The 24,772-nt window shown below is 39.8% G+C and overlaps 1 protein-coding gene across 2 annotated transcripts in view; it reads right to left on the reverse strand.

The window, feature by feature from the left end:
- Positions 1–24,772, reverse strand: part of PPM1L (protein phosphatase, Mg2+/Mn2+ dependent 1L) — a 259,043-nt gene that overhangs the window by 47,989 nt on the left and 186,282 nt on the right. For both annotated transcript variants that reach the window (XM_036350562.1, XM_036350563.1), the window contains one exon: positions 18,587–18,761. In XM_036350562.1, the coding sequence (XP_036206455.1) occupies positions 18,587–18,761 (175 nt within the window). The remainder of the gene's footprint in view (positions 1–18,586; positions 18,762–24,772) is intronic.

Genomic DNA, 24,772 nt, shown 5'->3' on the forward strand with positions numbered 1-24,772 from the left:
TTTTAGCTCCTTTGCATAGTGATGAGACTTGTTCCTCAAGCAATAAAGACACACGAGAAACCTTTGTGGAAAACAAATCATCACTGGTGCAAACATTCCAAACGTTATCTGAGAGAACTTTATGACCAGAGCTACCTGTAAATACTTGTTATCGCCACTTAGAAGGAGAAAGAACATATTTTATTAGCTAGAAAGGACCATGGGTAAACAAACTTCCAATGTGGCAATGAGAATAGCACTTTTTCAAGTTTCAAGTGCTGGTTTTAGAGAATATAAAAAGTTATTGAAAATTCACTGGAAACTCATTACAATACCATGTTGTGGATATTGTCCAATACATCAAACCACATTTTAATCCCTTCAAGTACTTCCGTAAGGAGACTGTCTGGGATTATGCCTAAACTGGTCATGTCCTCTAAAAATGTTTGCTCCAAAGTAGCAGCTCTCAACCGTGGCTGGGCACGGAATCTCTTTTACAAAATACTGAGGCCTGCGCCCCACTGCTCGGAGATTCTAACTTACTTAGGTGCAGTAGGAACATAAGGCCCCCAAGGTGATTCTAATATGCTACAAAGGCTGGTAACTATTGCTCTAAAGCAGTTTCTCAACCTTGGCACTATCAACATTTGGGGCCAGATAATTCTTTGCTGTGAGGGGCTGTCCTGTGTATTACAGCATGTTTAGCAGCATCCTTGGCTAGATACCACCTGCCCTCCCTTCCACTCCCCTTCCTCAGCTGTGACAAACAACATGCCTCCAGACATTGTCAAATGTCCAGGGGAGGGAGATAGATTGGAAACTGCCCCTGGTTGAGAAGCACTCCTGTAAAGAGTATTATAGTAAACCAATTTGATTATTTTGGCCTGTTAGAAAACAATTCCTGATAAATGAAAGCAGGGCAAAACAGAAACTCACTTGAGACTCTAGCAAGAAAGACCCAGCAGGCACCAAGGACAGTATGCTGATGCCAGAGCACCGAATGCAACTGCGGGCCTCCAAGTGCTCAGAGATATAAAAATGCTGAGAATGTCATAAATTCAGTAAGCCTTCAAAATCTCCATTTAAAAACTAGCTCAACTGCAGCTAGTCAGGGATTTACAGATTAGAAGTAGATTTGACCACAGATGTCATATCTGACCTCATTGTATTTTGTAAAGCTTTCATGTTACTAAATAAATAAATAAATAAATATTTGCTAAAATCTTGTCAACAGGCAACTGTTTTTAGACAAGTTCATGTATTTGGTAGCTCTGAAATACTGATTTCCCCTACCGAGGAAGGTTTACTTGGAAGTACAGTCAATGGAAGAGGCTTGGCATTACTGACATTACAGCAAAAAGGGAAAATTAACACTCCTAATTGTACTCTGAACACTAGACCTTCCTGCATTTTATTTGCAAATGCAATTACACCAGGCCCATAACACTTTCAGGTCTGATTTTTAAAATACATGTAGGCCTGCAGACAAGTAGGCAAATTTGGCTGAATTTTTCTATTTATGTAGGCCAAGACTTTTCACAAGCTGAATCATGAGTGCAAAAATCAAATGCACCTCTAATTCCGTGAGGGCATTTTCATTTTTCCTAGCTCTTTAATGGGTAATCTCAGATTGAATTTCCTGTGGCTTGGAAAGCAATTTGAAAAGAGTGATAGGTTAAAAATATATGAGTTTTCTCAAAAATAATGTTTTTCTCAAACATTTTAAAAAGAATCTAGGTGCAAAGAAACAGCTAGGAAATGGGGGGAAAGTTACTTGTTATGTCATCCACATTCTTCTCCCCTAATGCTGACACAATGAGAGACTTAATTGTTTATAGCTGTTTTCTTTGGGAACAAAGAATCTGAGATAGGGCTTTGGTAGAAAAGTAGAGGACCACAAGCAAGGGCAATTATGGCATAGTGAGAAGTGGAAGAGACAGACAAAATAATCGGTGACTTCCTTGTTTTTGCTTCTTCACTTTTTCTCTACACTATAGAAGAGGCACCCAAGATGCAATAAAGAAAGGAGAGGAAACATTTTTTTTTTTTTTTTTTTTACTGAAGACAATTGCTGGGTCAAATATAGAAACAATCTATCCAGTTATTCTATTCATCCATTTTATTGTATTTTTTCTTTTTTTTTCTTTTATGTTTTTCTTTTATTTTATCTTTTTGTTAATCCTCACCGGAGGAGGATACTTTTCAATTAATTTTTAAAAAAATATATTTTATTGATTTTTTACAGAGAGAAAGGGAGAGGGATAGAGAGTTAGAAACATCGATGAGAGAGAAACATCGATCAGCTGCCTCCTGCACACGCCCCACTGGGGATGCACCCGCAACCCAGGAACATGCCCTTGACAGGAATCGAACCCAGGACCCTTGAGTCTGCAGGCCGATGCTCTATCCACTGAACCAAACCGGTTGGGCTCAATTGATTTTTTTTTTTTAAGAGAGAGTGGAAGGGAGTTGGAGAGACAGAGAGAGAGAAACATCGATGTGAGAGAGACACATTGATTGACTGGTTGCCTCTCACACACGCCTGCAACCAAGGTACGTGCCCTTGACCAGAATTGAACGTGGGACCCTCCAGTCCAGGGGCCAATGCTCTATCCATTGAGCCAAACAAGCTAGGGCTACTCATCCATTTTAAAAATTAAAAAACAAACAGGTAATCAAATTATGTAATAAAAATAAAAAATTTAAATGTGTTAAATTTTAGAACATAGGAATAAACAGAAAAAATAAAATGAGGGATAAGTAGTGAGGGAATAGTGAAAGAGAGAGAGAAAGGCCATTACAATCTAGAGAATAATGCCTTTATCTTGAAGCATTGAGGATACTGCTGTGAAAAACTAGCTTCAATTTCATATCTGTAGAGGTATGTGGGTGCGATGGTCTAAATATGTGTGTCGTCCTCAAATTCTAATGTTGAAATCCTGATGATCAATATGACGGTATTAGGAGACAGGGCCTTTGGGACTTGATTAGGTCATGATGGAGTCCTCATCAAGAGGATTAGTGCCCTTACAGGAGAGGCCTGAGAGAGAGCCCCATAGCCCTATCCACCGTGTGAAGACACAAGAAGTATGAAGTATATGTCCCAGGAGAGAGCCTTCACCTGACCACGAGAGCACCCTAATCTTGGGGACTTTCAGCCTTTAGTACTGTGAGAAATCAATTTATGTTATTTTTAAGCTGGGTGGTATAAGTCTGTGGTATTTTGTTATAGCACCTGGAACAGACTAAGACACTGTGCATTGTGTTAAGAAACTCTAGAAAGAAATATCCTCGTGGGTTGAGGAGTCAAGAAGTGATCATCAAAATATTTGATAACTGATACATGGAAGGCACTGTCACTAATCAAATGGAACATAAATTGCAAATACAGGAAAGGATGTTGGGTCTAAACCAAGGGTGGGCAAACTTTTTGACTCGAGGGCCACAATGGGTTCTTAAACTGGACCGGAGGGCCGGAACAAAAGCATGGATGAAGTGTTTGTGTGAACTAATATAAATTCAAAGTAAACATCATTACATAAACGGGTACGGTCTTTTTTTATTTTTAGTTTTATTCATTTCAAACGGGCCGGATCCGGCCCGCGGGCCGTAGTTTGCCCATGGCTGGTCTAAACAATCCTAAGGTCATCCTGGTGCTGTTTCCAGGGTTGAACACTCCAGCTTTGGACTTAAGAGAAGCAGATGTAGGTAGTGATTAGAAAATGAGAGGAAAGGGTGATGATAATAGAGAGGGGGAGATGAAGGAGTTGGCAGAGTCAGATCTTTTTACAACACAGACTGTGGTGGCCTATCTCCAGGATGCCCACAGTGACCTCATCTCCTGGTATTCCCACCCTCGTGGAGTGCCCTCCCACTCTGAATTAGGGTTAGTCTGTGTGACCAAGAGTATATGGCAGAAATTATGGCATGCCACTTTGATACTAGGTTATAAAAGACCGCAGCTTCTGTCTCAGGTACTCCCCTGCTCTTTCTCTTAGATCACGTACCCTGAGGAAAGCCATGTACAAACAGCCTGTAGAGAGGCCCATGGGGGAAGGAAGCCTCCTACCAAAAGCCACAGGGGTGAGCTTGAAAGAGGACTTCCAAGCCTTCAGAGACTGCTACCCTGGCTGACGACTTGACCGCAACCTCACGGAGAACCAACCAGGATTCTGGACACTGAGAAGATGTGTGAGATAATAAACATTTAGTGTTTTAAGCTACTAAATTTTGAAGTAATTTGTTATGCAGCAAGAGATAACTAATATACAGTAATGGAAAAAGCAAAAAACAAACAAAAAAAACAGACTCTAAAAACATAGTAAAAACACTTAACTTGAGGAATTGCTTTTCCACCCATGATGGGAGAAGGAAAGACAAGGACAGGGCCAGTCTTTTGCTGGTTTTTGCTGTGTCCTGGTTAGGAAGTTAATTCATGCAAAGTACAAGACAGTTAATCCTCTCCACTGTGAAGGGGATTGAAAAAATACCCTTACATACCAAACTAATACATTCCAAATTAAGTATCAGCAAAAATAACAACAAAGAGGCCATCATTTAGGGTGCCTACCATATGTCCATCATTTCCATATGTTATTTTTAATTCTCAGAAGAAGCGCCATAAGGTCTGATACTATAAGGAATTATCACAAAGCTTGGTGGCTTCAAAGCCTAGGCTCTTTCCATTATACTATACTTCCTTATAAGAAAATCAGTAGAGGTTTGGCTGTTGTTCAGGAAAGAAAGAATGCGACTAAAAGGTCAAGTAACACAGCAAGTCAGTTAACTTGCCAGACACATGAGTATCAAGCTCGAGGTGAAGCAGAGGCAACCAACAGGAAGTGAGATCAGGAACTGCTGAATCCCCAACAGCTCATTGCCCATGAATACTCTTCTTCTTCCTCTTCCTTTTCCAGTAAAACCAGCCCTCTCTGGACTATGGGATCAGCTCTGGCTCAAGGTATGAAGACTACTAAGAACCCAATGGCGGGGGCCCTGGCACCCAGGTGCTCTTTGGCACAGTCCTGAGTTGGTCTTGATACCCACTTTCTCTAACCCTGACATTGCAGTTCCGTGATGGCTGGCCTTGTCACTCAGTTTTTTTTTTTTACTTATTCCAGGAATATACATGATTTAGTGAAAAGCTTTATTGAAAACAAGGAGAATGGCTTTCTGCCTTATTTATAGTCTATTTCCAGCATGGAAGATAAGGGTCAATGTACTAGGAAGATTTTGTTTAGTTTTATTTTTTGTAAATTTTTAAAAATAGAAGGTCCATGGGAAAAGTTAAAAATTCAAACAGTGGCCCTAGCCGGTTTGGCTCAGTGGATAGAGCCTCGACCTGCGGACTGAAAGGTCCCAGGTTCGATTCCGGTCAAGGGCATGTACCTTGGTTGCGGGCACATCCCCAGTAGGGAGTGTGCAGGAGGCAGCTGGTCGATGTTTCTCTCTCATCGATGTTTCTAACTCTCTATCCCTCTCCCTTCCTCTCTGTAAAAAATCAATAAAATACATTAAAAAAAAAAAATTCAAACAGTGCAATAAGAGGATTCAGTAAAAAAAAAAAATTAAGTCTCCTTCCCCAGCTCCTCCTCTCCAGAATAACCACTATTGTGAGTTATCTATGGAAGGCAATTATTTTTTACTTACATTAAAATATACAACCCAGTTTGAAAGCTGGATCTCACTGTGCCACTCAGGTTGAAGGGCCGGGGGACTTCAAATCATTCATCATAAAAATGAGGATTAGTCTATTTATTTTGGTTTGAGCTGGGAAGCTGAGAACGGTTACATCAAACAAAGCACCGTCACCTTCTGTCTTCTGCTATATGTAAGATTTTCTGTAAATGCATTTGAGTATGCTCTACATTGGACACAGCCATATGCTTATACAGGAGCTTTAAAAAAAACATGAATTATGTATCCTCAGCTTTTATAGATGATGGTTCAGGAAATACATGTGAGTTCATCATGGCCATATGATGAACTCACAAGTATTTCCTGTAAAGTAGTTTTAAGATTCCCCCTGCTGCATTTTTATATGGGACATCTCCTATGCACCATTTCACACTCTCTTGCTACTGGTATAGGGACCAGTTCAGCCCAGATGCTGACTTGACTCCTTCCTTGGAGCTTCCCTGATGCCAATGTGTGTAGGGGGGGCGGGGGGATGCTGAAGAACCCACTTAGCATCAGGCATATATTAACCAAAGTGCAGGGAAGCTAATGTAAATGGAGCTACACTCAACAAATGAGGGGAGGGCACTAGTAGCTAAATGCTTCCCCCTTCACCTGCTAGAGGATGGGTCTGAGCCCCATTCATAAGCTTCCTTAGAAGGTGCCTCAGCAGGTGCCCTCAGGGGAGACCAACTCCACTGTGTATCCTCCTAGTAGCTTCCCCTTTTTCTCTTTTCCCTTGTTTCCTGTTTCACATTCCTGAATTACTTCATATTCCTGAATTAACTAGCTGCACTCAGCTTTTCATTTCAGGCTCTGCTTTCAGGGAACTCAGGTGGAGATCATGTTTAATGCCCCGTATACAAGGTATCTTGTGAAAAAGTCCCCATAAACTTAATACCAGAAGAGAAGTCGTCTCTAGTGAAAATTTGTTTTATTTTGTCTATCCTTCATGGTTAGCATATTTGCTTCCTTCTCTTTTTGTGGATTTGATTCTCTATTTTTCTTGTAACATGATTATTGGGTGTATGGTAAATCAAACTTTCAGGAAGCAAGTAGAATGTAAATAACAAAAAAATGCAATTTTGCTACTTCCTTGAATGAGAAAGACTGAGATCGTAGGAATGGAAAGCCAGGCTCAGGTGAAAAAAAGCCAGGTAAGAGTGTGATTTTGAAGCAGAACTTAGAAGACAGATTTATAGAGACCACAGGAAAGATTAGCAATAAATTCAAAGGGAGAAGGCTTCTAACGCGGCTGTCCTTTTCCATTTCTTCGACTCTCAGCACCCAGCCAGAACCCGGTACAGTAAATGTTTGTGTGAATGAACAGTGTTTGTCCTAGTGATTTCTGTGTAGTCGGCTTACAGTTCCCTTGAATTGATCGCAAGAACTTCACACATTCAGGTGCCTCCTGAGGGCACATACTGTAGAAACTCTTCATCCGACCAGATTCATCAGCATGGCTTAAGCCACACAGCCTTGAGACAAGGACATTAACTACAGAAATAAACACAAAGAGAACACCTCTGGGCACTAGAAGGTGACTTGCAAGCAGTGCCTTTCAGGAGGCAATTTATCAGACAAAACTTCAGTGTCTATTAGCTTCCAAAGACTAAACTCAACATCTTATGATATGACATTAAACAGCAGTCCAGCTGCCTCTGATCACAGATCTTCCCAGTCTGGAAGCCAGCCAGAGGATGCATTTTGCTTACCTCTCACTAATACAAATGGACAGTGAAGTACATTAGGAATTCGGGCACTTTAAACACTGTCCTATTTTCCCCGACAGATTGAAGGTCTTACCACTAACTTGGATCTCATTAAAATTTATTATGAGCATCCCAACAAGGTCTATAGAATCCTGGCTACAAAATTCCAATAGAAAGAAAGAAAGAGATACAGATAGCATCCTGTCACTGGCTGGTCAATGCCTTCTAAATTGTGACCACCCGGTACAATTATTTTCTTTGAAGTGCACACATATTCTCCAGCCCATCGCAATCAAACACGACTTTAGAGCAGGTAGTAACATTACTTCCCTTGTGGCTAACAATGGCAACTTGATTCAAAAGATAAACAGCTCCAGTCAAATGTGCTAATCACCAGAGGTGGCACTTCCTGGTTCAGAATCTCAGTGTTAGCCTGTGGTTTCCGGAATTTAAAATTTTTTAAATTTTATTTTGTTCACTGCAAAACTTGGATCAGTGTGTTTTCCCCATCAAAGTACTTTTACAATCCTCTACGTGAATTATCTTTTTTAAAAAATATTGGAGATCTCATAAGGAAACAGGCAATGCTGGTAACATTGAGATAAACTAATGTAAACTAATTAATATTATTTGGAGAGTAAATCTTAGAATATGGAAGGTGATGCTATAGCAGAGGGCAAGAATAAGTGTGTATAAGGCACTGGCATATAACCACAGTTACAGAAGGAAAGAAAGAAAAGAGCATTACAATAAACCTGCCTTTAAAAATGCAATGGGCATTAATTAAAGTGCAAGATGAACAGTTCAAAAGACTTATGGGTTCTCTTAAGATTTTCTGATTTATTTAAGAGAAATAAATAAGTATATTTATTTTGTTTTCTCTATCCTAAACCTAATTCCTTCCTCCTCTCGGTATCTACTGTCCTCTGAACACAGCACCGATTCCTCTCTACTCTAGTCACCCGTTTCTACCACTGTCTCTCTCCCTGGCCTCCCACTACCACATGCACATGCACAGAGAAGTACACACACACACACACACACACACACACACACACACACACACATGGAGTGAAGGGCCACATGGTCATCCCAGTGTTCCCAGAGGAGGGCACAGTGCCTGGCTCATTGGTGCTCAGTTAATGTTTACAGAGTGAATAAATGAATGAGCCAATGAATGCTAAGTGAACTGAAGACAGAATCATACAGTGTCAACGCTGGAAGAGACCTAAGAAAATATCGAATCCAATGTCCTCATTTTACAGTTGAAGAAACCAATCAGAGAGGTTCAATGGCTCGCCACAGACACAGAAACTGACCCCAGACATGACAATCACACGTTTGGGTTTGAACTGCCACGGTGGTCAGTTTGTCAGTTTTCTAATTTGTAGATGAAAAGACACTTTTTTAAGCTACTACTCCCCCACTCCCTATCTTTTGGCTTCTTCAATCCATGATACAAAAGGGGAAGTGTAAGAAATTCAAATCAGCTTGGTTAACAAGATTGATATTATTGGCCAGAAGAAGTTCTCTGATTATAAGTGGATTTTGACTACCTATTTAAGTCCTCTGCTCCCGCTGCTATATAACTAAAAACTAGCTGCATTACAAACATCTTCATTATGTTTATGCTAATCAAGTTGCTATTCTCATCTTTTCACAAATAAGAAACACACCTCCAAATTCAGGGATTCTACATGGTGATGAGAACTAAAACATGGATAAAAGAGAGGGACCGTGTTGAAAACATTAAAGGGTTATAGGAATGGTGGTATATCCACATTATGCAGCCATTATGAATTACTTTTATGAGTAGTTTCTAAGAGCATGGAGAAATATTATATTTCAATGTTGATGAAAAAAGATATAAAAATTTGTGTAGAAATAATTAAAACCCAGCAGAGAAAAATGACTAGAAGTAAATATACTAAAAATGGTGGTTATGTTTAAGTAATAATGATATTGTTGTATTAGCTACTTATTAATAATAGGAAAGGAGCAAAGGGGGAGGCCAGACATAGCATGGCCATTTGGGAAGCTTCACCAGGAAGCTGCAACTTTGCACTCCCCTGGGAAGCACCAGCCCATTCCCTGCAAAACACTGGTGGAAAAGGAGCCAATAAAGGGGAAATGGGCCCATGCACAGTAAAGCTGGGGTGACCCAAGGAAGGTGCTAGAAATCATTGGCTAAAAGAGGTGGAGCCAATGCAAGCCTGCAAAAATTTGGGGTTACATAATCTCCCAAAAAGAGGAGTTTGCTCTCTCAGCTCTAGGCTCATGGCTCCCTTAGCTCTCTGGTTCCTTGGGCTTTGTTCCTGCCCATGTTTCCCATAGCCAAGTCGCCCTGGGGACCCACATACCATGGACTGATGGACTGCAACTGGGGACACAAACTAAGCTAGCTTGATGCTGGATTTGACTATGCTCCTAACATGGAATGGAAACTCTGGACACTGGCTCTGATCTTAGCCCTGTTAAAGACAAAATGGGACTACTTCCTTGGCAGGACAAAGGGAAGCGGGATGTTGGAAACTCAGGGATTTAATTCCATGCAAATAAAAATCATTCAGTCTCTCATGCAAGTCTCAGAAGATTATTTTTCTTGGGATATCCCAAGAATTCTACTCCCATGAGCAACAGGTGGGGACAAAGGACTCTACCCATCAGTAACAATATAGAGTTTATCTTTTCCTTTTCTATTTTTCCATACTTGGAAAATGTTTTAAACGTACTATACTACTCTTATAGTGAAAAAATAATACAGTAATATTTTTACAGAAATTCAGAAGTTGGAGTCAGAGGTTGCATGACCAGTATTCAATTTCCCTTTTTAAGTCCTCTTTTGAGGACCTCTTTTCCTCTTTTGAGTCCCTGTTTTTTTCTTCCTTCCAAATCCTATCAGCAAGCCTCTGGCAAGAATATCTTTTGAGATCAGTAACCGGGTCCTGATTGAAGGTATAAAGTAAAGAAACCTTAGTGCTGCCATCTCTTCCCTTAGGACCTGTTTGAGAAACTTACTGAGAAATTCACTCTATTTGTTAGAGTGAAGAACTTCCTGCAAATGCCTTTTACTATATTTTTTATGTTCTTGGCAAACCTGAAAAGGCTCTAAATAATTCACAATCTCTTTTCTTGAGTTTGGTTTCTAGATGTGTGTTCAATTCCTCCCCCCCCCTCCCCCCATGTCAGGAAATGGCTTTCCTTCGGAGATCACTGATTACTCTGACAATAATGGCTCAATTAAATCGTAGATGAACTTTTAGGTACCACCTATTTTAAGAAGAATAAAATAAGCTCAATAGGAGGTAACCCTCCAGCTACTTTCTAAATTGCTTAGAGCACATTCCCCCACCCTCTAAAAAAGCTATTTCTCCAAAAAGTACAGTACAGTAGGTGGTGTGTCTTCCCGGCAGGTAGCTTTGGTTGGGCTCAGCTCTCAGGAATGTCCAATGTAGAGCTGCATCAGGGGATCACAAAGCAGAGGCTGAAAAATGAATGCTGTCACTGCTTTCTCACCTCCTCTGGGAAAGTTGTGTGATTGCCTGACACTTGGAAATGGATTTGTAGGTCCCCAGCTTTAACTGATGCCCAAATGAACACAATAAACAGCCAGCTGAGTCCTCTCCTTCCCTCACCTGCAATGCCTGGTTCACTTTCTACTTGTAAGTGCTCGTTTTATATGGTAGGAAACTGTGCTCATTGGAAAGCTATGTGGATTTCTAGTAAGAGCAGAAATAAAATCCTCGCTGGTCTTAGGTTTAACTCTGAGAAAAAGATCTAAGCTGAAACTTAGGCAACTGTCTGGAGGCCGGCAACAAGATACCGCCACTGGCCAATCCACCCACCACAGGTATACTCAGCTTTTCCCAAAGTGCCGTTTCCCAGGCCTGAGGGTGCTTGAGTGTGCAACAGAGACTATCACTCTCAAATAAAGGGGCCTACTCTCCTCCCAATTCCATCAAACACAGGCATCACAAGCCATATTACTTTATCCTTAACAAGAGAATATGTAGGTTATTTATTCATGCCTAAAATTAAAAATAAATGAAAAACAATTTGCCCCAGCCAGTGTGACTAAGTGGGTTGAGCATCGTTCCATGCACTGAAAAGTCATCAGTTGGATTCCCAGTCAGGGCACATGCCTAGGTGAGGGCTTGATCCCTGGTCAGGATGCATATGGGAGGCAGCTGATCCATTTTTCTCTCTCATATCAATGTTTCTCTCTGTCTTCCTCCCTCTCCCTTCCTCTCTCTCTCTCTCTAAAACAACAACAACACATCAATAAAAACATATTTTTAAAAAAACCAATTTAACATTACTTAAAGAAACATGAATAATAATATACCAGCACAAAAATAAACAATGAAAGGAAAGATTCCCTCTCCTGTTATTTCAACCCTTCATATTTTTGCTTCCTATAACAAACAATGAATATTCAGGTAATGATGTTCTCTGAGATGGTGGGAAATGCTATTTTGATCACTTTTCAAATCATGCCACTGCTTCCTTTAGTGTCTAAGCTGAATCTATAGAAATGTGTATAAACTTGGATTTTAAATAAAAATATTAATAGATCAACTGCAAACCATATTTTCTTACTCTATAGCATTAATAAATGCTAGTAAAAATATCTAAGCTATCTTAATGAGGACCCATGAATGATGGCTCAGAGCCTCTTCTTTTGAAATCTAGTTTTGCCTGGCTCCCATCCCACCAACAAAAGTATGCCTGGGCATCTTCTTGGGCAGATGATAGAAAGACTGAATAGTGGTCTTTGAGCCTGATTATTGAGTAAATTACATGGGCTGTGTGAAGAGACAGGAGAAAGACGATGGAGCAAGCAGAAAGTTCAAGAAGAAGCTACATGCTGCCTTGCAGAAGCTATGGCCACCTGCGTTTTCCATTGCCAAGAGACCAGAATCATAGTTTTAGAAATGGAAGACATCTATGAGATCCTGTTCATTCCTTTGTTTTATAGCAAAACAGGGTCAAGGGGGATTTAGTGACTTAATCAAGGTCATATATCTGGTTGGCAGCAGGGCTAGGAATAGTATCTGGGTCTTTTGGTTCTTTTTTTTTTTTTTAATTAAATCTTTATTGTTCAGATTATTACATTTGTTCCTCTTTTTTTCCCCCCCATAACTCCCCTCCTCCCAGTTCCTGCCCCACCCTCCGCCCTCACTCCCCACCCACTGTCCTCATCCATAGGTGCATGATTTTTGTCCAGTCTCTTCCCGCATCTCCCACACCCCTTTCCCCCCCAGGAATAGTCAGTCCATTCCCTTTCTATGTCCCTGATTCTATTATAATCAACAGTTCATTCTGTTCATCAGATTATTTATTCACTTGATTCTTAGATTCACTTGTTGATAGATGCATATTCATAATTTGTATCTTTACCTTTTTCTTCCTCTTCCTCTTCTTAAAGGACACCTTTCAGCATTTCATATAATCCTGGTTTGGTGGTGATGAACTCCTTTAGCTTTTCCTTATCTGTGAAGCTCTTTATCTGACCTTCAATTCTGAATGATAGCTTTGCTGGATAAAGTAATCTTGGTTGTAGGTTCTTGGTATTCATCACTTTGAATATTTCTTGCCACTCCCTTCTGGCCTGCAAAGTTTCTGTTGAGAAATCAGCTGACAGTCGTATGGGTATTCCCTTGTAGGTAACTGAGTTTCTTTCTCTTGCTGTTTTTAAGATTCTCTCTTTATCTTTTGCTCTTGGCATTTTAATTATGATGTGTCTTGGTGTGGTCCTCTTTGGATTCCTTTTGTTTGGGGTTCTCCGCGCTTCTTGGACCTGTAAGTCCATTTCTTTCACCAGGTGGGGGAAGTTTTCTGTCATTATTTCTTCAAATAGGTTTTCAATATCTTGCTCTCTCTCATCTTCTGGCACCCCTATAATTCTGATGTTGGTACGCTTGAAGCTGTCCCAGAGGCTCCTTACACTATCCTCGCATTTTTGGATTCTTTTTTCATTTTGCTTTACCGGTTGGGTGTTTTTTGCTTCCTCGCATTTCAAATCATTGACTTGATTCTTGCGCTCCTCTGGTCTGCTGTCGGGAGTCTGTATAATATTTGTTATTTCAGTCCGTGTATGCTTAATTTCTAGTTGGTTCCCCAATATAGCATCGAGGGTCTCATTAGTTTTCTTGTAGATCTCATTAAGTTTATCGGCGGCTTCTAAACAGTTCTTGAGAGACCTTAAAAGTGTGGTTCTGAACTCTATATCTTCCATTGACAATTTTTTCCTGTTTCTTTGTCTCCGCATTTTGTTATGCTTCCTTGGTGCACCCCCTAGTGGTCTTTGTTCGAAGTCTTATAGTTAAATCTTGATTGTTGTAGCTAATTCCAGGGAGGGTTTGACCTCCAGGCCAAGTGGCTATGAGAATCAGCTGTGTCAGCAGTGAGAGAACTTCTGTCCTCTAAGGAGGTGCTAATCTAGCCTTTGCCTGAGGCTATCCGGCAAAAGCCTCTGTGCAGGGCTTGGGCAGGGCGGGTCGCACAGGATCAACAGGGTGGGCCGGAGAGAGCAGTTATGGCGGCTCTCAGTCCTGTCCCCAGGGGCTCTGCCTCTCTGAGTCCCAGCACCCGCTGCAAAGCTCAGAGAGAAAGCTGCACTCGCTCTGACCGAAGCCAGACAGTCCCGCTTCTCCCGTTTGAGTCTGGGTCCCTAGAGACTCGCCTGTATCTGGAGCTCAGAGTCTGCGACTCCCTCCCGATTGAAAACGCCAACCGCGCCCTCCGCCGCCAGCCTACTCCGTGCACTCCGCACCTCAGAATTTGACTTCAGCACTGCGCCTCCTCTGGGTGTCCGTATGCGTTTCTCTTTCCTCCTAGTTGTAGGACTTCCACTCAGCCAGCGTTCCTGTGGTTCTGGGTGATGTCCCTTCTGTTTTTTGGTTTCACTTTTGAAGTAGTTGTTCAAAGCAGCAAACTCCGGCGTTAACCTATGCCGCCATCTTGGTTCTCCGTCTTTTGGTTCTAAGACCTTTTTCAATTATACTACAAAACTTAATAGTCACTGTAATAATCAAAACTTAAAAATAAACCATTTGGATGAAAATCCTCCTAAAATGGTTTACACAATTCCTATTTTTATACAGAGAGTATAATTAAACCTTTTCTCTGTGACTCAACGTCATCATTATGAAGATTAATGATGTTAACTCTATATACTACAGAGTCTATGAATGCCGACTTGACGTAGAGTGCAGCACAATGCTGGGAATATGATAACTGTTTTTTTTTTTGTAGATTTCTATGAATTTGCTCTTTGGTTTTATTCCTTGCTGCTCTCAGGTCTCTGCTTCCAGTATCATCTCCTTTCCCCACCTTCTAATTCTAATTCGAAACTGTGGTTTTTCTAAAATCTGCTCTTTAGAGTAATATGAAATGCAGACAAATGCACATCATATGTATTGCAGCATTATTCGCAAAAACAAAACCACAAATGTCCAACAGAGGAGAATGGTTAGTAAGTGGTACTTTAAAAGAATAGGATATTCTGTAGCCATTAAAATGATCATCACATGAAGAGGTTTTAATAAAATAAAGAAGAGCTATGTCATAGTGTTAAATTAAAAATGTAGGATACTGTTAGATATCAATAACATTTCAAAAATGCTTAGAGTGAGGGAAACGTACCAAATGTTTACAATGACAGGATTACTGATAATTATTATTCTATTATTATACCATTCTACTTATTTCTATTTGTTTCTGTAATAAAGTACAATACTCAATGTCAGAACAAGAATTTTTAAAAATATCACATCGGAAAATATAATCTAACAGGTAAGAATGATTTAAAGTGAAAATATATAGATTCCAGGTGAGAATCTAAAGTTTCTGTGACATAGTATGGCAGAGGGTGGCTTTTGCTTCCTTCCCATTTCTTTGCTGAAAGTCAGGTTTCTAGATACTTGAATTGTGGAAGAGTAGAGGTGCTCTTGTACATGGCCTTTGGGAGCAAATATGTTTAATGGGGGAGGGAGGAAACTGAGAGGGAAAGACAGAAGAGAGAGGAGGGAGGAAAGGTTCAGAGCCAATGGTTTTAGACAAGTGTCTAAGGATTTTTCATTAACTGGTTTTTAGAAGTTTAGAAACCACAAATGTGGTAACTGTCACACAGCCTGATTTATCAGCGGATGAGCATGAAAGGCAAATTAACCTCTCCCCAGACAAAGAAGGGCATTTTCTAATTAATAATTAATCACTTCCTAAAATTGGGAGAGCGGAATTAAGAATGTGAACAAGTAAAAACTGGGATAGCATGGAAAGAAGGTAAGCAGTTGAAACAAATGAATGTCTTCATATAAGGTGTTTATATCTGAAGGTATTAGGTACCTTCTCTTCTATTTCCTGACTCCTTTGTATTATGATAACCTATTTCTCTTTTTAATAGCAATGACTTTTTATATCTTCTCCTCGTTCTTTGAATGAAATTATTAAGATGTGGGTAGTGCAGCAGAAGGCAGTTTAGATTTTACAACACACAATGACCTTCACTGACTCATACATACACAGCCCCCACCAAATGCGTCACCTCATGCAGAAACGACCAAGGGCAAACTGAGCCCGGAGTGGCTGATTTAACACAGATGTTGCTTGACTTCTCAAAGCTTCTGAAGATCATTTTTAAAAATTTGCCTCTGCCTCCCCAGAGACGACATGCCAAGAAAAACCTCTGAGTACTTTAAACTGGTCTGTGGTATAGAAAGATCATAAATCTGTTCTCATTTGGCATGAGTGGCATTTCTAACATAATTTCTAAGGACTTCCTCAAATGTAACATACTTCCTTATCATAATAACCCTGTGAGATATTATTAGCCCAAATTTATAGATGAAGAAACCGAGGCTCTAAGACATTAATTTGCTAAAGGTCACCATTAAGCTAGAGGAAAAGACTGGAATTCAGATTTTCTACTCTCAATCCTGTAGTGATTTCTGCTGTTTCATGCTGCAAATTTATTGATACATTAATTCTGTGTCAAAGCATTTGCTCCCAAAGGCCATGTACAAGAGCACCTCTGCAGACCAGTAGTTGCTCAACAACATGCAGGTGAGTAGACAATTTCACTGGTGGGAAGTCGTGCCTGGTTGCAATAGGGCAGTGAAAGCCCAGATTGATTTATAAAAGGAGATTGGAGTCCCAGCTCTATGGCTAAGTAACTGTGTTACTGTACGCAGGTCTATGGGTCTTAGTTTTTTCACCTTGGTGTCTACTTGAGCCCCTTCCTCACAAACACTGCATCTCTCTTATCTGCACAAACCCACATTCATCATTTGTCCTTCAGGGTCAATGTCCTCCCCTAAAGAACTTAACTCCAATAGCTTGTGAATAGAGTGTACTCATTCCCTAAATCCTCAGGAATTTTTACTCAGAAGTCACATATGTGTGTTTTAGCTCTCCAGCTAGACTTTTAACAAGATCTGCCTTGCTGGTGTGTGTTGTGGGTTCGATTCCCAGTCCAGGTCAGGGAGTGTGTGGGAAGCAACAATAGAAGCATCTCTCTCACTTACATGTTTCTCTCTCCTCTCTCCCCCCTCCTCTCTCTCTCTCCTTATGCCTCCTTTCCTTCCACTTCACTTTCTCTAAAAATCAATGGAAAAAAAATATCCTTAGTAAGGATAACCTAAAAACAAAGTGTTTTCAACATCTCTAATTCCTCTCTGCCTTTTCAAAACCCTTCCCTCTTTCTTCCAGCTGCCTAGTATATCACTATGCATTGGACAAATGTCTACTGAACGAATGAGAACCTGCATTCAGGCGGTGAAAGCCTGGCTTGATTTGTAATAGGAGGTTGGAGTTCCAGCTCTATAGCTAAGTAACTTGTGTTACTGCAGGCAAGTCTGTGAGTCTCCGTTTTCTCATCATAAAATGATTATGGGGGTAGGAAGGAGGTGAAGTATATGAGTTCCATGATCTCTGAGATGCTATAAATATTTAAATATTATTTTGATTGGGCCAACCATTAGGGGTGAGAGAAGAGATGAATGAGAATTCTAAAGACAAGAATGTGAAAAACAAGGCAAACACAGTAACCAAATATCTAACCACCCAGCAGACAGAAGAAACCAATGAGTCTGGAAAATTAATGAAGTAAAGAAGAATCAGAGAGAGCAGAGATGTCTTAGGCAAGGCTTGAAATGTGAATCCTGTCTGAGAGGGAGGCAAAGGGGTAATAAGGCAGAATATAAATGGGGACAGCTTAATAACTAAAAAAATTGCATTAGTGTTTAGGCATGTGTAGCATAATGTTTGTTTTTTAATTTACTCTTCTGTTTGCTATTCATGCTTGAAATCAAATGTTAAGAACATCAGCACTGAGACTGCTTAGGATCAGGAGAAAGAAAATGAGATGCATGCTAACAACTTCCTTGTGGAAATAAAAACAGAAGGTCCTAGTAATAGGGATTGATACTACCAACATTTGACTATTAGAAACGTTATTGTCCTATACTTTCTTCTCCATTTTGTTGGGGGGTGGGCAGTATGACCATTTTAATTAGGATATTTCTCCTAAGTTTAATTTTATTAAATATTTTAATAATTCCAAGTAATATTGCACTGGTTTCATTAAAATTTGGGTTTTAGCAGACAGACCATGTAATAAATAAAAATGGTGTTATAAGGAGGTCTGTCTATGCCTTCAATAATAAGCTCCCTTGGATAGGATGAACTTATGGGAGACAAAGAACCGAAGTATCTGGTATGATAAGAGGAGCTAGGATTCACATAAGGAGTTAAAGAAAAAGAAAATCAAGTTCAGCTTGAAACTTTAAGAAAAAATGGCACCTCTTTAGAAAAGAAATTCTCTGAAATTAAAAAATAATACTTGAAGCAAATAATAGTTCTTGGATTATCAGATGCAAAAGTTTTCAGCTGGTATCTGAAATTGAAGTGACACTTCAAAAGATTAAATCAGTAAGAGTCCATGATTGATAAAAGACAAGAAATTTCCTTTTAAAAAAAGAGCAAAACTGTAAAAGGAAGTTGATATTTAAGAGACATTTTTAGGAACCTCCTGATGAAATTTTTTATACTAAAACTGCAGAGAAGAAACTCACTGTTAATCCATACTATCTAACTTCGGGTCCAGTTTGCCCTTCATCTCCTACCTCAGAAAAAGGGCCTAAATTTAACCAATGTATAAAGAAATTTCTGCAGGGAGAAAAAATCGTGTGACTGTGTGTGTATGAAAGACAACATACCTGCTTCATCATAGGATACAGTCAATTTTTCTAGCATTTCTCGGTCAATCGACAAAATCTGCTGTTCAAGGATGGTCTGGTAAGACAAAACACTATTTTCTTTGTCTTTCTCGTAATCCTGTAGATGCTGTTTAAGGGCCTCTGGGAGTCGAGATTTTACATATTCAGCTGCAGTCTGCAAATAAGACAGGTAAAAAAAATTAGTATGTCTCATCTTAGCCTTTTCACTTCGTTTTAGGTGCTGCAGTGAGAACTCAAAAGCACTGTGGCACTAACCCTTTAGACAACCATGTCCTTGTCATTTTTAGTCTCCACTGTGCCCAGTAAGGTGACTCTTCAAATAGGCAGAATCACAGACCTCTAACAGTTTTCTACCAGGTTGAAAGGTCTAAAAGATGATAGATTTAGTTTGTCATTCATGGAGTTAGTACTCGAAGTTTCAACTACTATCCCACTGAACTCTGAAGGCCCCATCATAGTAATCTTACTGATATAAATATGACTGCCCTTGTCTAGAATGCAGAAGCCAGTCACTCATCTCAGCAGAAGACAGTCTATGCTATGCCAGCCATATCTCTACTTTGTTTTGTTGTTTTCTACTCATTAATGCTCACGCAGGAATTCTTGTGAAGGGAAGAGAACGGAGAGCCCTCTGCACGAGCTGATAATGGAATAGTGGGATAAACGGAAAAAGAAAATATCTAAGACGATATCTGTTAGCCAGAAAAAAAGAACTGTTCACCACTGAAATGTCTCGGCCTTTATATACATATTATTCTTAACTTGACTTTGTTCTGCTTCTACACTATCTCACAATGCACTCCCAACTAGGGACATCTGAAATTACATGAAGTGATTTTCAACCCAGTAGGCATGCTTCCCTTGGAGGTAGGAAGAAAGGTATACTGTGACAAAGACCTCCCTGAAGATTCTAATATATTCGTCTGGGGGGCTGGGGAGATAGCACACTCTTCCCCCTTCCAGCCGAGAACACAACCAAACAGAACTATAAGAAAGAAATTAAATGATAGAGTGGCATGTATGAATCAGAGACTGAAATTCTTAAAACATATTTCTTAAGAATGCCAAGAGTTTAACATCTCCTTGCTGTGAATTTGATCAAATAAATGAAGGCATACCCATTAGAAACTGAAGTAAAAGAAACTGTTAAAAAGAATTGTCCCTGAGGTGTGGGCCCAGAATAAGGAACAGCGCACCTATGTAATTTAACATATTTTAAAAATTTTCTGTAATTAAAAAATTATCTTTAAAATATAATTTTTGTAACCTTCATAGTTTTTCTTTTAAATGTTGCACAATTTAAGATGAAAAGAAACTTGCCAGAATGAACAATTGACTTCCCAGGAAAAGTCCACTGGAAAGTTATTTTTCAGTCTTTGAGTAGTCAAATATAGCATACAATACTTTTTATTTCCAGGTTTATGTTTATATCCCCTAATTAAGTTGTTGATGAAATTACAACTTTAAAATATCACCAAACATTGTTCAATTTACCTGCTAGCCACCTATTGCAGAGCAAATAAAGTTATTTCACAAAATGTGAATGGACTCAACATGTTAACACTATATATATTTAATTCTAGAGTTTAATGACAATTTTCTCCTGATACTGGACAAGGAAGAGGCATACTGCAAAATAACTATTTTTAAACTCAGATGACCTTGCTATTCAGAGTAACATCTGTCTTTTTTCCCTTGGAAATATCTATGAGGCACAGGAAGTAATTCTATAATGAATAATTCTACAATGCATATTTTTATAAATATTGGTGTGCTCTGTGTTACTGAAAGCATACCACACATTTCCTTCCAATTATGTCCACTGATCTACTTTTTTGAAACTCTGATATTGGTCTTTAAACAGGATTTATATTTTTTACTATATTGAAGTTATAGTTTGGCATTTCATTTCTAAAATAGTATAACTCCATATATAGAGTTCTTTCCATTGGGGAAGATTCTTTGGAAGAACAGAAAGAAATAATTCTAGCAAAGTACTAGATTCTGTCAAGATATTTCAAGAAATCACCTTTTATACTGAGGTGATGCTCTAAATGTATTCAAATGGCAGTTAAATCCTTATTCTCAAGCTCGTACCTTTGCTTAAAACCAGGCTGTCATACAAATACCGCATGATCTCACTTATGTGTGGAATCTAAAAAAAGAAAAAATCTCCAACAAACCAGAAACCAAACTCATAGATACAGAGAACAATTGGTGGTTGCCAGAGGTGGGGGATGGGGGCAGGTGGGAGGTTGCAAAACGGGTGAAGGGGTCAAAGGCATAAACTTCCAGTTATAAAATAAGTACTGAAGATACAATGTACAGCATGCTGACTATAGTTAATAATACTGTATTGTATAGTTAATAGTTGCTAAGAGAGCAGATATGAACAGTTCTCATCACACACACACAAGATGTAACTATGTGTGGTGATAGATGTTGACTAGACTTACTATGGTGATCATTTCTTTATATATACAAATATCAAATCATTATGTTGTATACCTCAAGCTAATATAATGTCAATTATATCGCAATTAAAAATATAGGCTGTAATATTAACTGATATTGGAATTATTGCAAAAGTAATATATAATACAAAGAATAATTTAAAATTTTACTAGAATTCAAAAATAAAGCAAAAAAAAAATTTTAAATATAGCATGGCATCTGTTCTCTAATCAATGATAAGAGTTTCTAGAAGTTGAAACCCTAAATTGCATATTCTTATAATCTTTTTCAGAAACAATAATACAGGATGGGGCAGATGTAGGTTTACAGTTATGAGTACATGAAATACATTTATTCTTGTGTATTATCTATTAACTAGAGGCCCGGTGCACAAAAATTTGTGTACTCAGGGGGGTCCCTCAGCCCGGCCTGTGCCCTCTCACAGTCTGGGACCACTCGGGGGATGTCCACCTGCTGGCTTAGGCCTGCTTCCTGGGGGATTGGGCCTAAGCTGGCAGTCAGACATCCCTCTGGCAGCCCGGGAGCTCTCGGGGGATGTCCACTTGCCAGCGGGGAGCAGGCATAAGCTGCAGTTGGACATCCTTAGCGCTGCTGAGGAGGCAGGAGAGGCTCCCATCACCACTGCTGTACTGGCAGCCGTCAGCCTGGCTTGTGGCTGAGCAGAGCTCCCCCTGTGGGAGCACACTGACCACCAGGGTGCAGCTCCTGCATTGAGCGTCTGCCCCCTGGTGGTCAGTGTGTGTCATAGTGACCAGCCATTCCCAGTCATTCTGCTGTTAGAGTCAATTTGCACATTACCCTTTTATTATATAGGATAGAGGCCTGGTGCATGGGTGGGGGCCGGCTGGTTTGCCCTGAAGGGTGTCCCGGATCAGGGTGGGGGCTTGCTGGGGTGCCTGGTCAGCCTGGGTGAGGGGCTGATGGCTGTTTGCAGGCTGGCCACAGCCCCCAACCACCCAAGCTCCCAGTGGAGGCTGGCTGGAAAGAGGTATCTGGGATTTATTTATCTTCTATAATTGAAACTTTGTTGCCTTGAGCGGAGCCCACAGCCAGCCAGGGAAGGCAGGAAGCTTGGCTTCCTCCATTGCTGGGGGCAACCAAGCCTCCTGCTTGCTCCAGCTCTGTGGCTGCCAGCAGCCATCTTGGTTGGGTTAATTTGCATATAGTCACTCTGATTGGCTGGTGGGCGTGGCTTGTGGGCATGGCTTGTGAGTGTAGCAGAGGTATGGTCAATTTGCATGTTTCTCTTTTATTAGATAAGATTATTAGATTATTTTCCATATGAACAACTTTAAACCTACTTTTGACCCACCCTGTATTATAACCATTATCAGTATCTTGCATGTGTTTAGTATTTTATACTTTTCTGAGCAATGTATATTGTTATCATTCTGTATCTTCAGAATAACTCAGTGAAAGTAGACAAATTATTGGTTTTGGCCAATCCTTCACATCCTTCAAAGTCTGGCTCAAAGGCTATAAACTCTGTTAGTAAACACACCTAAGAGCAGCAAGTGAACTTTCAAGTACTAAAAAGCTATCTGCATAGGTATTTTAGCTCCCCAGTTTGGCTGAAGGAAGGACTGTATCTTACACATCCTTGTGTTCTCTCAGCATCAGGTTTAGTGCTTTGCACCCTATAAGCTTATATCTTGACCAGATCCAAGAATTAGGGACTTGGAGGTAGCCCTTGGAGAAAACTGTTTACAGTTCATAACTATTTGTCTCAAACAGCACCTCCTCTCATGACTTCAGATAGACCACAAGAGTCTGGTTTCTTACGGCAAATGGAACTACACTTGGTCTTTAATTGCCATTGATGCCATTATTTTAGGAAAGTAAAATCTAAAACCCAAATCAACATTTACATGCTAAAATGGTAAATTATGGAGTACTTAACATACAATGCTACATATGGAGCTTTAATGACTTCCTCTGTATAACTGTTTGAACTCCATTCTGGCCTTTCTTCCTTTGGCAATAGGCTTGATTCTGCTAGGGACCCTCTGAGGAGTTGAATACCTTAGAATTGTGCCCCTGAGTTACTAGTAAGAGTTGCCTTGGGGGTGTGAATTCTTCCAGGGTTTGTGCTTGTCTGAACTACTGAGTAGGTTCTCTCCCCCAACCTACTCCCCCCAAACAAACCCCAGTGGGTAGCAGAGAAGCCTCAGGGCAGAAAGTAGGAGATACATAGTTCACGGAGTCCTCTGATTATACCAAGAAGATAGTTAACAGCGGGAATAAAAACATAAGCTAGATGAGCTAATGCTTGTGAAGTAAGGCACAAAAGGAGCCTATTGCAACTTCTTACAGAATTTGCATACATTTATATTACCCAGGCCACCTGCAATCTGGAAGGCAGTGAAGAAGCAGAATGACTAGGGGTCTAAATCCTGGGAACCTAGTAGGTAGAATGCTGACACTAGCCATTATACTACAGAAACTATTTACTGTACAGTGGTACATTCTTTAAGAAATTATTAATGTATATGAAAAGATTTGGCCAGTGTAATTTAAAAGCTACTAAATGCTTCATAATTCATCTTTAAAGAAAACCTGTCAGCCATCCAATTCCAATTTATTGAGTGTCTGCTGAGTACAGCACGTTAGACTAGACACTATTTGGAGAACAACCCTTTGCCATCAAGGAACCTGCAATTTTAATGTTCAAACAACACACACACACACACGAAATACCAGGGAAAAACATTTTCCAAAGCAATGCAAAAATAGGCATGAATCTTGAGATGAATTAGCATATTTAATTAACATAGGAGCTCTGTTAAGTGCTGCCTAGCCTTCAAAGAGAAAAATCCAGGAGAAGAGACAAGAAAAAGAATCAGGAAATCATTCCAGTATAGTTTAAAGATCAGTTTTGAGGTTAGAACCACTTACTGGAGAAAAGAAATGCAATGTAGGAGTAGTAAATATGAGTTCACAGGGAGAGATAATAAGAAATGGAGTTGATAAGACTGGGAGGAGGAGGAAGCTGGCAGGTGGAGAAGGCTTACCTCCCCGTGAGCCAGGGAGTTTTGACTTGTGGCAGTGAGAGGAAACTGAAACGTCTTAAAGAGTAAAAGAAATCATCAAATATTGTTCAAGGGATAATGTGCTTGGAGCTGAGTTTAAGATGCACTGAAACAGAAGGAGATTAAAGTAAGGAGACAAGGAAAAAAATCCGAAGGAAAGGAAAGCTGGCCTTCTACATTGTGGTTAGACTATAAATCAAACAATCCTGTACAGAAAGTGAAAAAATGTGACAAAAACTTTAACAGTTTACACCTTTTACCTAGCATGTCTTTCTAGGAATTTATTTTAAGAAGTTAAAGATAAGCATTAAGGACTTGTATGCAAACATGTTTATCAAATATTATTCATGATAATGAAAATTTGTCTGGAAACCAGTGATTAAATGCAGGGATGTCCATGCATTGGAAAACAAAACAAAACAACGAAGCTATTGAAAATCATGTCATGGTATGTCAACTATAATGTTAAAATGAATTTTAAAAATTCACCAGGAAAAAAGGTCATGTTCTGGAAGAGTAACACTTATGTGGGAAAATGTTCATAATGAAACACAGGTTACAAAACAGTTTCTATACTACCTGTATGAGAAAAAAATTGGCTGAATTATGTTAATACTAGAGTCCTGGTGCACGGATTCGTGCACCAGTGGAGTCCCTCAGC

This window comes from Myotis myotis, unplaced genomic scaffold (genome assembly GCF_014108235.1).
Source record: "Myotis myotis isolate mMyoMyo1 unplaced genomic scaffold, mMyoMyo1.p scaffold_m19_p_2, whole genome shotgun sequence".
Lineage (NCBI taxonomy): Eukaryota > Metazoa > Chordata > Mammalia > Chiroptera > Vespertilionidae > Myotis > Myotis myotis.